This window comes from Manis pentadactyla, chromosome 14, assembly GCF_030020395.1.
Source record: "Manis pentadactyla isolate mManPen7 chromosome 14, mManPen7.hap1, whole genome shotgun sequence".
Classification (NCBI taxonomy): Eukaryota; Metazoa; Chordata; class Mammalia; order Pholidota; family Manidae; genus Manis; species Manis pentadactyla.
Window position 1 is genome coordinate 4741588 of NC_080032.1, and position 13319 is coordinate 4754906.

Sequence of the window (13319 nt, forward strand, 5' to 3'; positions counted from 1 at the left end):
GTGGACGCCCTGATGTCCCAGTCCCTAGCGGTGCGCATCCCCTCGCGGCACTGAGAGCCCAGGTAACGCCTCACCCGGCAGTCACCAGGCCCCGCCGCCCTGGTCCCCACTCTGTCCCTGTCTGGTGTGACCTGGACACCTCAGGTTCCTGTGGCGTCACTCGGAGGTCCTGGGCCAGCACCAGGGTCCTGGTCCACGATCCTCCCATTCAAGTACTCAGCCCCTCCCTGCGCTTCCAGCAAGGGGACAGAGACCCCTGGCGGCCAGGGATGGTGAGACAGGTCCCGGAGCCGGGGTGCGACTGCCTGGGGTTAACTGGGGACGGGGCGGGACGACCCCCGGAGACCACAGGAAGCCCCACTCCTACCCAGGGTTCCCGTCCCCGGAGCCCCTCTAGTGTGCGCCCCGGCAAAAGCTGGGCCTAGGGCGTGCCCTTAGGCGGACCCCTCCAGATCACTCCACAGTTGGGGGCTAGGGTGGCCCGGCTTCTGGGGTTGGGGCCAGGAGGGTCCTGGAGCCAAGGGCCCCACCCCCACCCCAGGTCCCCGCAAGCTGCAGGTCATCGCTGGCCCCGCCGGTCCTCCACCGGGTTCCCCTCCCGTCCTCCTGTCCTGATTCCCTTCCTTGGCCTGAGGTGCTTCCATGAACAGTAGGGTTCCTCCCCTGGGTCAAGTGGATGAACGAATGTAACAGAGTGAGGCTCAGAGAGGGGCGGAGGGGGGGGCCTGAGAAAGAGCTCATCTTGAGGATGTGTGTGTGTGTAGGTGTCTGTGAACACTTGTGGGCGAGTGTGAATGGAGGTAGGTGATGTTCATTCTTCTCCTGCCGATTGACACAAACGCAAACACATGTACCGAGTCAAAGACAAAACAAAGCTGGAACAGAAACCTGTTAAAATAAAGTGAAACCTCACTAAAATGAAGTCCAGAGACCTGAAGGGAGCGCTCTAACTGCCCTACCACTCAGGTCAAGAATTATCCATCACAAACCCAACAGCCAATCATTAACAGAAAGGGGGGTGTCCATTCCAGCCTCCAACAGGAGAAGATGCGCACTGCATCGTCTCCTAGAAGAGACGGACTAGGCCAGCAGCTCACCGTCTTCACCCTGAATGCTTGCCTTTCTCCAAAGGACTTTGGTTCAGAACAACCCCTCCCAAATTTCTTCTTCTCCATAAAATAATGGTCCTTTCCTTTCTTGGAGAAGCCTATGGTTTTTGCTATAGCTTGAATGTCCTGAATTGCAGTTCTGTGCTGTTCCAGAATAAACCCATTTTTGCTGGTAAAATAACATTTATTTTAAAGATCAACAAGTTAAAGTAGTAAAGACTAGCACCAACTCTGTGACTCCACATTTTTGGCAGAAGCACGTAGAGAAAGAAGGCAGCCCCTAGTCACAATCCCCAGATTTCAAGGTCCCTCTCCCACAATCCCCCCCCTCCTGCAGGACCTCTCAAGGAGGGTGATCCCAGTCTCATGGCAGGAAGCCTTTCTCAGAATTATCGGTCTGGACCCTTATAACCATTGTCCATGGAATCCTAACAGATCACCTCTGAATCCTGGTTAAAGGGAGAAGTAACACCATAGCCTGGTTTTCTGGATTCTTGCCTCGTGCTCCAATAACACAATCTGTACTTCAACCCTTTAATAGCTGCCTGTACTTTCTTTATAAGCCAACATGTGTGCACTTTTGCTCCAAGAGTGCTTGGAAAGAATGTGTGCTATGCACTTGGAACATACTCTCCTCCATGGATGGCCAAGAGGTTGTTAACCACCTCATTCAAGCCTCCATCAGATGCCCATGCAGGGCCCTGTTATTCCATTAATTGCTAGCAAAGATTCTTTGCTACATTTGACATTATTTTCTAAAAAGTAAAGCACAATGTCATTATCTGGCACAATTATCTGGCAGCACTCATGCATTAAGCCAGGATCCCTGGCTTCCTGGGATCCCATATCTGGAGCTGGGCTTCCCAGGCAAGTCTGGCTGCAGGCCTGCAGAATGCCGGAGGCCGAGGGGAGCAGGAGCTGACTGTGCTGCTGGAAAGAGGCCAGGGGAGGCAAGCCAGTGAGCACCAGGCAGGGGTGCAGGGTCCTGCTCCCAGCCTCTCTGCCCAGGTCAGACTCACTGCACCCTGGTGGCCTCCCACCCCACTCACACTTATGCCCTCTGGGGCAGGGCTGAGGTCTGATGTGGAGACCTGCTGTTTCCCCATCCGGGTTCCCCCTTTTCCCCCTGGATTGTCGGGTCTCTTCCTCTCCCTGCCTCTCACTCCCCTTCCCGCTTCTGTGGGGAAACAGGCTCCTGCCAGAGCTCTCACCGTTGGTATCTGAGCCCAGGAAATGACAAAGGGCCCAGTCAGATGCTTGACCGGCTCCAACATCTTCCCACCTCACTTTGCTCTGAACCCACCTTCCCTCGAAACTCCTGCTGGGCCCTGGCTCCCATCACATGGGGAAGAAACAAAGCATGAGGCAAGCTTCAGCCCTTGTGAGCATCCGCCTGAGGCCTGGCAGGTCACGGTCAGGAGCCAGGCTGCGGAGGATGAGGACTCAGGCCAAACCATAGTTGGGGTGCTTGTGAAGCAATTTTCAGGAAACACATAAATAAGCCAGGGTTAAATGATGTGACAGTGACACAATGACACATAAGACAAAAGTCACCCTATCTCGGACCCCTCTGTCTTCTCACTCACCACTAACCGGAGTGCTGTTCCTGACCCTGACCTTGGCCATCCTCCGTGGCTCAGTCACTCCTGACGCCCAGAACACAGCACAAGACCAAAGGGGTTGGAGGGCTAGCATGGCTGACCCTGGAAGAGGCCTCCCCGGTTTCGGCCCATGCTCCTCTCGTGGGTGGGAGAGGAGTGTCCCCCAGAGGACACCCTTCCCACCAGAGGAAGTCATGCTTGAGAACCTGGAAGCTGGGTGCGGCTGCAGCATGGCCTGGGAAAGGAGGGGGTGTCAGATCGGGACAGGTCTGCAGGCTGGCCTCTACACTTGTTTACCTAGAAACCAAAAGGGGTGGTTGAGGGAGAGACCCCGTCAGACTGTGGGGTGGAACAGTCACTCTGGCTGCTGGAGGGAAGCCAGGCTGGAGGTGGGAAGCCAGGGAGCCGGCTGGGCAGTGGGACGACAGCATCCCAGATGGGAGCCTGAGGATTACGCAGGGAGCCTGTTAGTGGTTGGCTGCTTATGACCCCCTCTCTCACTTCAGGGGTATCAGGAGCTGGAAGACCTAAGAGAAGTCTGGAGGGGAGAAACAGAGGTGCTTCCGGTTATCTCTAGGAGGAATAAGAGCTAGCCTGGCCAAGGGTTGGCGGCAAAGGGAAGCAGGGATTGAAAGCCAACAAGAAGACCCTTCTCAGTTTGGGAAGATCTCCTGAGAGCCTTTCAGATGCTTGCAAGCTTCCACTGGAGGGTGACAGGGCTCGGGGGGGATCATGAAGAGAAGGCATCCACAAAGGGTACACCCTCTAAACCTCCTCCAAGGAGAAGGCAGCAGGGGCAGGCTGGTGACGCACTGACAGACAGGCAGCAAGGCGGCAGACGTTGGACAGTGTTCAGCATGTGCCTCCCACAAGCATTCTGGTGACTGGGTGGGTGTACGGCCTGTGGTGCAGGAGGGGCAGTCCATCTCACGACACCTGAATTCCACAGTTGCCAGGCAACCTTCTGATTTGGTTTCTTGGGCTATTAGATACTGAAGATGGGGTTCCCCCACAAGAAGAGGGTTTGTTTCCCCAACCCCAGTAACTTGATGCAGCAGCATTGGGACAAATGTAGCTATCTTGTGTGGTGTGGGTGAATGTCCATCTGTCTGCAAGGGCTAGGCAACTGTGAGCAGATCTGAGGGCATTTGGTTGTCACCTTGGTCTGTAGTGCCAAAACCACTTGCCGTCTCTGAGAAGTCCTGGCAACAATTGACTGGGGCTTCAGCATTACATCCAGAATTGTTCTTCCCCATGGCTGCTGCATAGATCTGACAATAAATTGCCACACCTTTGGTAAGCCATTGGCTTCAACGACACACCTACAACAGGAGTGGCCAGAAGTGACCATCTTCAGCTTTTGCAGTTGTGGCAGTGCGCTTCCCTCCTCCCCAACACAGGCGTGGAGGATGGGGGGTGGGGAAGACTGAGGGGACCAGCCTGGGACAGAAAGGTGATGGGGATGGAGATATGAGACAAGGGTTCCCAGCTCTTTCAAATAACTGTATGGGTTCCCTCAGGGAGGGTGGGACAGATCTGTGGTATCTGATTCTTTGCTACATTTGACATTACTTTCTAAAAAGTAAAGCACAATGTAATATTCTAAGTATGTTGAAAGAACTTTGGGAGTAAGAAGAACAGAAAATTAAAGAAATATTTCAAAATACTAATTGTGTAATAATCTGCACCCTCAGCTTACCATGTGGGTTTGCAGTTCTTACTCCTCTGAGCCCTAAAGGCTGTGAGGTAGCATCAGTCCTCCATGTTACAGCTGAAGACACTGATGCCAGAGTCTGTGGCTTTAATAGTGGGCTCAGGACAGCCTGACACTGACGAAGAGAGGGAAGAGTAGGTGCACCCGATGGCAGACCTCTAGTCAACTTAGAAAATCACACATAGTTAATAATTGATAGAGACGGAGGAGGGATGAACATGGCCTTTTTGGGTTAAATTAGTTAATATATAGCAAAATATTAAGATGAAAATAAAGTATGTCTTACTCTAAACAATGTTAATGATATAAGAACTTCTTAGAAAGAAGTAAAGAATCAGAAAACAAAATCCAACAATTTGCTGTTTATGTTACAGATATACAGCAAAACATATACACAAATTTAAAAAATAAAATGCTGAGCTAAATGATCTCTCATGCAAAGGCAAATTTTAAAAAAGCAAGAGTCTTCAGTTATGATATTTGGAAAAGAGAAGCCTTAGAAGAGACAAAGAGGGCACTAAAAGGCACAGTTTTTCAATATATCACTATTAAATATATATGCCCCAAATATTATGGTACTTACTTATTGGTCATTTGTATCCTGTGTATTTCTCAAAAAGGATTTAAGAGAACTGCACGTCTAACATAGCAACAACATACATAAAATAGGAACAGAAATTAGAGTGAACTAGAAATACATAAACAAAAAACACAAAATCAGGCTATGATTTGACCAGATAAATTAATGTTCTTAACTATTTTGGGTCACAGAGCTTTTCCAAAATGTGGTGAATGATATAGACCCCCTTCCCAGAACAACTCATTCACGCACATATCCACAGTTTTGTTCAATCCCTATGGGTCTGCAACCTCTAAAACCCCTGCAGGCTCAGATTCCTAATCAGTCCACATATCTTAGGTTAAGAACTCTGACATAAACAAATATGGATTTGAATAATTTAAAAACTGAGTTAACAAATAGAACTGATAGAGTAGAAACACATTTCTTGAAAGTACACAAATGCTTTATAAAAACTGACAATATATTCAGGCCCAGAGAAGTTCTATGGAAACTTAAAAATGTTGACTCCACAGGGTAATAAGAAATATCAGCAATGACCTAAACATTCATTATTTGGCAAAAAAAGTAACATGGGCCAAAAGGAAATTCCTAATACAATAACAAAACATATCACATGTCAAATTTTTGGAGTGTAGAAAGAACTCTAACTATATGAAAAAATTATAGACCAAAGCACCTACATTTACTAGAAACATTAAAAATCTGATAAGCCATATCAAAATAATCTTAGGAAGGTAAGATATTAAGTTAAATAGAAAAGAGCAGAACACATATATTTTGACAACACAATTCAGTTAGTAAACAGGAGTTGGAGATTTACAACACTCAACATCACTCAGTAAGAAGGAACAAAATGTAAGATAACAAAACAAACAAGTGATAACTAAATTCAAGGACAATTAAAATATTTACCAGGACGATCTCATGTTACACTGTTTGAGAACCTAAATAAATGAAAGGAATTAAAAATAAGTAACAAAATAGTGAAGGAAATTGAACAGAGGGCACTAGGTTCTGCTCACTTTCAAAAGGAAAAAGTACCTAGTCTTACCATGGTTATGTGAGACTCTGTCAACCCTTCAGAAAGAGGGTCTTAATCCCCATGTTACATAAACTGTCAAAAAGATAATAATGGAGATGGGGGGAGAGGAGGAGAAAGTGCATATTCCAAAATGTGAGAACTGCATAAAATGAATTGAGAGAAGCTGGGCATAGAGAGGGCATCTGGGCAGGGGTGGCATGAACTATATGTGGCTTGTTTAGAGGGGGTAAACTAGATGGCTGAAATGGGGCTTTACCCTGAAGGTTGGTTTTAAGGAGAGTGGTGACATGTGCAAAGTGATGCTTTAAAAAATCAATTTGGTTGGGGTGTACGTAAGTATGCCAAGGGAGACAGCAAAGGTAGGAAACAGATGAATGCCTGATGACAGGCCCAGTCAAGTCTGAGGCTGAATGGGGGTACCAAGGAGGTAGACCTTGTGGGGGCTGCTGTCCCACCACACAGAGCAAGGGTCTCCACATTCCCTCTTCACTCCAAGTAAAAGACTTAAGATCCTTGGTGCAGACCACCTGCAGACAACACCCAGGCGTTGTCCCATCAGGCCAGGCTGCTGATGCGATGGTTTCTAGGGGGGCCCTAGGGTGCTGATAAATGTCTCAAATACACAGCAAAGAGAAGAGCTGGACAGAGAAGCAGCTGCATTTCCACCGTCTGGAATCCCACTGTGAGCTCCCCAGCTCTGTCAGACCTATTCCACAATCTCTTACTAACTAGCAATTAGGGATTTCCCATTTTTATTCATTAAAAGTACACATAACTGCCAAGAGGAGCTTCTGATGAGCTGAAATAAGCAGTATTACTGCGATGAGTTCATGGAATTCCAGCCATTAACTTTTAGAAACCTTCAAAATACCTCAGACTGCCTCCCTACCACACCCAGAGCCCGGAGAAACCAGTACTCGACTGCTGTGGCCCCACGAAGGCCAGAGGGCCTGGGACATGCTTATCAACCTGTCAGACATACCTAATCCCAACCTGGGGGGTGGGGAGGCAGAGGACCAAGACAGAATGGCTGTCTTCAACTTCTGCTCGGTCAGAGCGAGCAGGCCTGACATTTGGGAGACCCTGTAGCTACACAGATGCCTGGCACAGGGCTCACAGCCTGACTAGGTGTTAGAACGTTATAATCTCCTGAGGAGCCTTAAAAACACACCACTGTCTGAGCACCACCTCTGGTGATGCCAACTGAATTGGTCTGGACAGGTTTCAGGCAATGGTACTTTTTAAACAATCCCCAGTGGGGAGGAGAGAAGTACGGGGACACAGACCATACTGCCACCCCAGGGAGGCTCAGGGTGGTGTCTGGCAGCATCCACGTCACAAGGCATCTGCAGCCTGGGTTGCAAGCTTGAGGGAGGGAAGGAAAGCCCTGGCTTAATGAAAGGGCCTGCTATAAGCCCTGCCATCTGGGACCCAGAAATGGTTCTCTGCTCTATGGGGAAAGCATCTCCAGGTGGGGCAGGAGTCACTCTGGGTCTCCATCCTTAATCGCCAGTTGCCAAAGCACTTTCACACAAGGTCTCATTCTGAATGGGAGCCTTGCATGAACCCTTAGAGGAAACGAAGCCTCAGGGCTTCCTCAAGGTCATGCAGTTTTGGGGGTGAGGGGCTGGGACTAGGACCTGAACCCAGACCTCTTACTGCAACACCCTGCTTTCTACATGCCCTAGCACTGGAAGGCAGAGAACAGAAATGGGCCCTGCTGATGTCCAAGGCACGAAGCGGTCTTGGAAACCCTGGGTCTGGTGGGCAGATTACTCCTAGAGGGCATAGTGGGTAGTGCCCAGGCTGAGTCAGAGCCAGTGTCAAACGTCCCCTGGCCTACAGGACCAAAGCTCCTGTAGAAAGCTCCTGTACCTCCTGAGAAAGAGCCATCTGCCATAGACTGCCCTCACTGTAACCCAGAATGAGCGGTGAGACACCATGCCAGAGGCTTACTGCCCTCTTCCCCAGTCCCAGACCCTCCCTTTGTCCTATAACTTGTTTTGGCTGTCCCCACCAATGCCCAAGCCAGGCAGAAGATTCCATTTTGTTGCTGATGCATCTACTTGGGGATTCCTTTTTTTCCAGCTGATTTGGACTGGGGTCATGGTTTCTATCTTCTAAAAGTGCCAGACTGCAGCCTGACATTAAAGAGTCCATCTGACACTTTTGAGGGTTTAACTCAGCTTCCTCCCTCTGATGTTTATTCTTCTGGATTCTGGCAAAAGCAAAGAGAGGGCAAAACTAAATCTCACAGGCTCGGGGGTCAAAATCAGAATGAGACAACCAGAGGCCAGCTCTCTTTGGGCAAGCCTCCCTTCCAGTGGCCTTGCCATCACCCCACTTCCCCTTCCACCCAGCAAATCTAAGCATGGGGCACCTGGCTAGCAGCCACATAGGAATGGGGGGCTTGTTGCTACTGGGGGTGTTCAGGAATGCCTAGGTTGGCACCTTTACACTTGGCACTGTCATCAGGGAGGTGGGTGAGGTCTTACAGACAGTAACCATGGTGAGCTCTGCCTGGGAGAGGCTTTCAAACCTTGGTGTGAGCTCTTCTTCTAGAGCTTCTCCCCAGCATGAATTTTCTGATGTCGAATAAGGTGCGAGCTCCCCCTGAAGGACTTGCCACATTTGTTACACTCATAGGGTTTCTCTCTGGTGTGGGTTTTATAATGCTCGATGAGGGCAGACCTGTGCCGGAAGGCTTTGCCACACTCATTGCATGCATAGGGTTTCTTCCCAGTGTGGATTCTCTGGTGCTGAATCAGTGCAGAGCTGTGGCAGAAGGCCTTCCCACACTGGCCACACTCATAGGGCTTCTCCCCTGTGTGGATCCGCTGGTGCTCGATAAGGGAGGAGCTCTGGCTGAAGGCTTTCCCACACTTATGGCATTTGTAGGGTTTCTCACCAGTGTGAGTCTTACGATGTTCAATCAGGTTGGAGCTCTGGCTGAAGGCCTTCCCACACTCTTCACATTTGTATGGTTTCTTCCCTGTGTGTATTCTCTGGTGCCGGATGAGATGGGACCTGTGACAGAAGGCTTTCCCGCAGAGGTCACATTCATGGGGTTTCTTTAGAGTGTGGATTTTCCGATGCTGGCTCAGGCCTGAACTCTGGTTGAAGGATTTCCCACATTCCTTACACTGATAAGGTTTCTCTCCAGTGTGAATTCTCTCATGTTTTCTGAGACTTGAGCTCCTACTGAAATCTTTTCCACATTCTCTACACTCATAGGGTCTCTTCCCAGTGTGTGTTTTCTGATGTTGCGTAAGGGCTGAGCTCTGGCGAAAGGCTTTCCCACATTCCCGGCATTCGTAGGGCTTCTCCCCGGTATGGATTATCTGGTGTCTGAGAAGGTGTGAGCTCTGGCTGAAAGCCTTCCCACACTCACAGCACTCATAGGGCTTCTCCCCCGTGTGGATTACCAGGTGCCTGAGAAGGTGTGAGCTCTGGCTGAAGGCCTTCCCACACTCCCGACATGCATAGGGCTTTGCTGGTTGTGCAGTCCTGTGAGATTCGTTAGGGACCAAGTCCTCCCTACCCACTTTTCCACAATCATGTTTGCTGGGTTCTTCTCCACTGTGGATTATCTGACATATGCTAAGGTCTGATTTCTGGAGGAAGGCTGGGGCAAATATTTCATCATCCTGGGGTATGTTCACTGAGGGGCCACTCTGATGCTGAACAGGGCTTGAACACAGACTGAAATTTCCCTCATAATCATCATGCTCCTCGTCTTGTTCCCCAAGAGGGATCTCCTTGTAGATAACAGCCATTTGTTCTAAACCTCTTTCTTGAAGAAAAGGGTCCCCCAGGTCCTCCTCTGAGAAAAGTTCTTCCTGCATCTCTAACCTATCCTGAAATGCAAAAGTCTCGCCAAGCTTGGTTGCTGGGGGTACCTCCATTTTGAATCTAGTATCACCCCCAATAATTATATTTCTTGAAAGATGTTCTTTGGGACACACTTACTATTTTCACAGTCTGAAAAGAAAACAGGGGATATTATCAAGTCAGAAAGTCAATTACCTTGTATGTGCCCCCTTCCTGTGCCAGAGTCTATGGTGGACATAACAAAATAAGTATAAGAAACAATCTTGATCTTGAAATGATCTCCACTAACTTAGAGACAAGTTTGATTTATCAGAAACAACTGCAGGAAAGACAGACTCAAACACCACACCATGGTGTCTGAACTCTAAAGGCTGAGGGTGTTCAGAAAAGTGGGCTAGAGCAAGAAGTGGAGCCTTTGTGGAAAAGGGGCAAGACTCCAGCTACTGGAGGATGTTGGGGATGGGTTTTTGAAGGAAGAGAGCATACACTTCCTTCCTATATTAGGTTAGCTGCACCCCCTCCAGTCAGGTGCCCAAGCCAGAACCCTGGGAGCAGCCTAGACCTTCTCCCTCTGTTACTCCATAAGTCCTGTATGTCCATTTCCTGAGGCCTTATTAAGGGGTCTCTGCCTCTCTGTCCTCATTGCCAGGCCTCCATGTGACTCCTTAAGATTGTTTCAGTACTCACCTCCCAACTGACCACCTACTTCCAGGTTCTACTCCTCCCTCTACACTGACACCAGAGTCAAACACCCACATCACATGCCTGGTCGTGTTGTTTCCTGTCTTAGAATCTGAGGCAGCTCAACTCCCTCCCAGGGCCCTTCATGCCCAACCCTTCCAGACCAGCTCCTGCCTCTCTTCCGCACACCCTTAACCTTCTAGCTCAACACCTCACTGGTGCTGCTGTTTCCTTCTCCTAATGGGTCCCTCACCTTTCTCAGACTGCCACTGGCTCATACTCTAGACCCAGTCCCTCTTCTCTGCATCTTCAGACTCTGCTGGTCTCAGGCATACCCCCTCACTGGCCCAGAAGCTCTGTACACACTTCTGCTGTGGCGCTCAGCATCTGAGTGGCAAACATCGTTTGCAAGACTCTCCCCACCACTGCCTGTGAGCTCCCTAAGGGCAAGTACTGTGCTTCTTCATTTTGGAACCCCCAGCTCCCAGAACAACAGAACAATTCCTACACACACAGACGTTGAATAAATACATGACTGAGTGGAGGAAAAGCCATTTGTTTTTGTGCTAGAACTGATTGCCACATTTTTTTTTTTTTTTGCCAAAGAACTCTTTACTCAAATAAGTCAGTCATCTGGGAGATACAAATAAAACAGACAAAAGCAGAGCTGCTCCTGCTGAAAGGCGGTGTTTATGTAGGGACAAGGAAGAAACCTAGAACACCCCAGTCAGCCCCCATCCCACTGCAGTGGCCCCTGAGGGAGCTCCTCAGGATCCTATTCAGAAACTGTGGTTAAAGGGAAGCTCCTCAGGAACCATAATAATGAGAACAACAGCTGTGTCCACTGAGCACCTACTATGTGCTAGGCTCTCCCAGACCTTCTATAAACACATTGTGTTTAATCATCTTAACTCTATACAAAGGTATTATTAGCCTTAAGCTTAGAGAATAACTAGCTCAAAAAACACACTCTATTAATCAAAATAGTTGTATTCTATACAAAGGTATTATTAGCCTTAAGCTTAGAGAATAACTAGCTCAAAAAACACACTCTATTAATCAAAATAGTTGTAATGGAACTCATTCCTATTTGGAAATTCTTTTTAATGAATTTTCCAATTGTGAAAAGCACAGTACTGAAGTAGTCTCAAATATTCTTTGACAACTGCAGTGCTTCGTCCCCTCCTCTTCAGAGAATCCTTCCAGTTCTTTCGCTTGACTGCATCAAGCCCATTAACTCACACTTTCGTGGTGGTTCTCCTCTTCCGGCCCACCCCTGCCCTGTCTAGCTTAGGCCCTCTTCATCTATCCTGAGTCTAACTACAAATGTCACTTCAACTCAGTCTCTGACCAGCTGCTTGAGCCTTACTTCCTCGCGTGCTGCAGTCAGCCTCTCACTACCAACCCTCTATGTCAATTCCTCCTAAGATCTTAAATATTGCCAAAGAAAAGCATATGATTGTGTATGGCACCGAGACAGGTTTCAAGTTTCCGATTTCAGCTGGGACCTCAGCACTCAGCTCCCGCATCCAGTGACCTCCTTGTTGCCAGTCCCTCTCTGTGCAGTCCTCACTCTCCCATCCCTCTGGCATTCCTCACCAGTACCTCGTTCTCATAACCCTTCATTTCGGAAGCTGCAAATTGACAGCCTGGGGATCCTGCCACAGACATATTTTGTTTGGCTCTCAAAGAGCTGGGCTTGGCCTTTTTATTTGAGTTAGCTGCCAAAATAAAAACTCAGTAGATTTCTGGCTTTCTTTTGAAAAATGGTTAGGTGTAACTTTGTGGACCCACCCCTTCACTAAACCCACCTTGCCTACCTGGCAGCTTCAAAGCTTTGAGCTTGACGGCAAACTCACCCCCACTCCCAATGCCATGCTTGATTCCCTTGGCTTCTGAGTTATTCCCCCCACCCCTGTGTTTTCATCCCCTCCGATCCCCCCTTCTTGGTATATGTGGGTTGCAACTCCTCCTCCTCCAACCTGTTCAATCCTGGTGCTTCCAGGGTTCCCCCCTTTGGGGCTTTCCATTCTCACTATGTACCACCTACATACTTAAGTATCTACTCTGTTTAAAAAGTTGGCTGTTCTTTATCTGTCCCCAACAATGTTTTAAATATTTTTGGACCGATAATCCGAAAGTCTGGAACCCCTTCTTCCCACCTCTCTCGGAGCCTTCCCCGGCTCCTCCTGCATCCGTCACCCCATCCTCGGGGCGGTGGCGGGGGGCCGGGCCCGGGCACCCGGCAGGCCCTCTGTCCAGTCAGGGATTCCTGGTTGGGGGCTCGAGAGTTGCCGCGGACCCGCATACGCCGCCGGGGCGGCAACGCCAGCGCCCGTATATGCTTCCCACCGATGGGGGACACCCACAACCGGGGCCACCGGAGGGACAGCTGGGCACACTGGCTGACGCGGAGCCGCTTACCTGGGCCGGGGCGGGGCCGCGGGCAGGTGGGGCGGGGCCGCACCTGAGATGCTCCAACGCGCCGCAGACCCGGCCTCGCTCCGCCGCGGCTGCTGACGCGGACCCCGCGGCTGCCCGAGCGCCCCCCAGCCCCGCCCCCGCCTGCGGGCACTTCCGGGACCGCTCTAGGCCGCGCGGAGGTCCTCGCGTCTCGGTGGTCCGGCTGCACGGGCGTAGCCTCCCGGGTTCGGGCTCGGGCTCGGGCTCGGAGGCGGGGTGGAGGGAAGGGAGGCACAAGGACAGGGACGCGCCCTCTCAGTGGATCCAGGCTGTCCCCCAAGTGCGTCCGGGCTGT

At 49.9% G+C, this 13319-nt stretch overlaps 1 protein-coding gene across 8 annotated transcripts; it reads right to left on the minus strand.

The window, feature by feature from the left end:
- Window positions 1–233: 233 nt before the first annotated feature.
- Window positions 234–13097, minus strand: ZNF70 (zinc finger protein 70). Of its 8 annotated transcripts, none has more exons than XR_008993636.1 (4): window positions 12962–13097; window positions 5920–10030; window positions 5008–5064; window positions 234–3007 (listed from the first exon to the last, which is right to left on the minus strand). XR_008993636.1 is itself a non-coding variant. In XM_057491496.1 (2 exons), exon 2 carries the CDS (start codon window positions 9952–9954, stop codon window positions 8608–8610), a length of 1347 nt encoding a protein of 448 aa, XP_057347479.1. In that variant the 5' UTR covers window positions 9955–10030; window positions 12962–13097; the 3' UTR covers window positions 4772–8607. The 8 variants fall into 8 exon arrangements, 3 of the variants coding, with proteins under 3 accessions (XP_057347479.1, XP_057347481.1, XP_057347480.1); XR_008993635.1 differs by lacking the exon at window positions 234–3007 and having other exon boundaries at window positions 4772–5064; window positions 5920–5951; window positions 6059–10030; XR_008993633.1 differs by having other exon boundaries at window positions 235–3007; window positions 5008–10030.
- Window positions 13098–13319: the final 222 nt, after the last annotated feature.

Excerpts from the sequence above, each read along its gene's own strand:
- ZNF70 (XM_057491496.1), bottom strand. The coding sequence starts at position 9,954 with ATGGAGGTACCCCCAGCAACCAAGCTTGGCGAGACTTTTGCATTTCAG.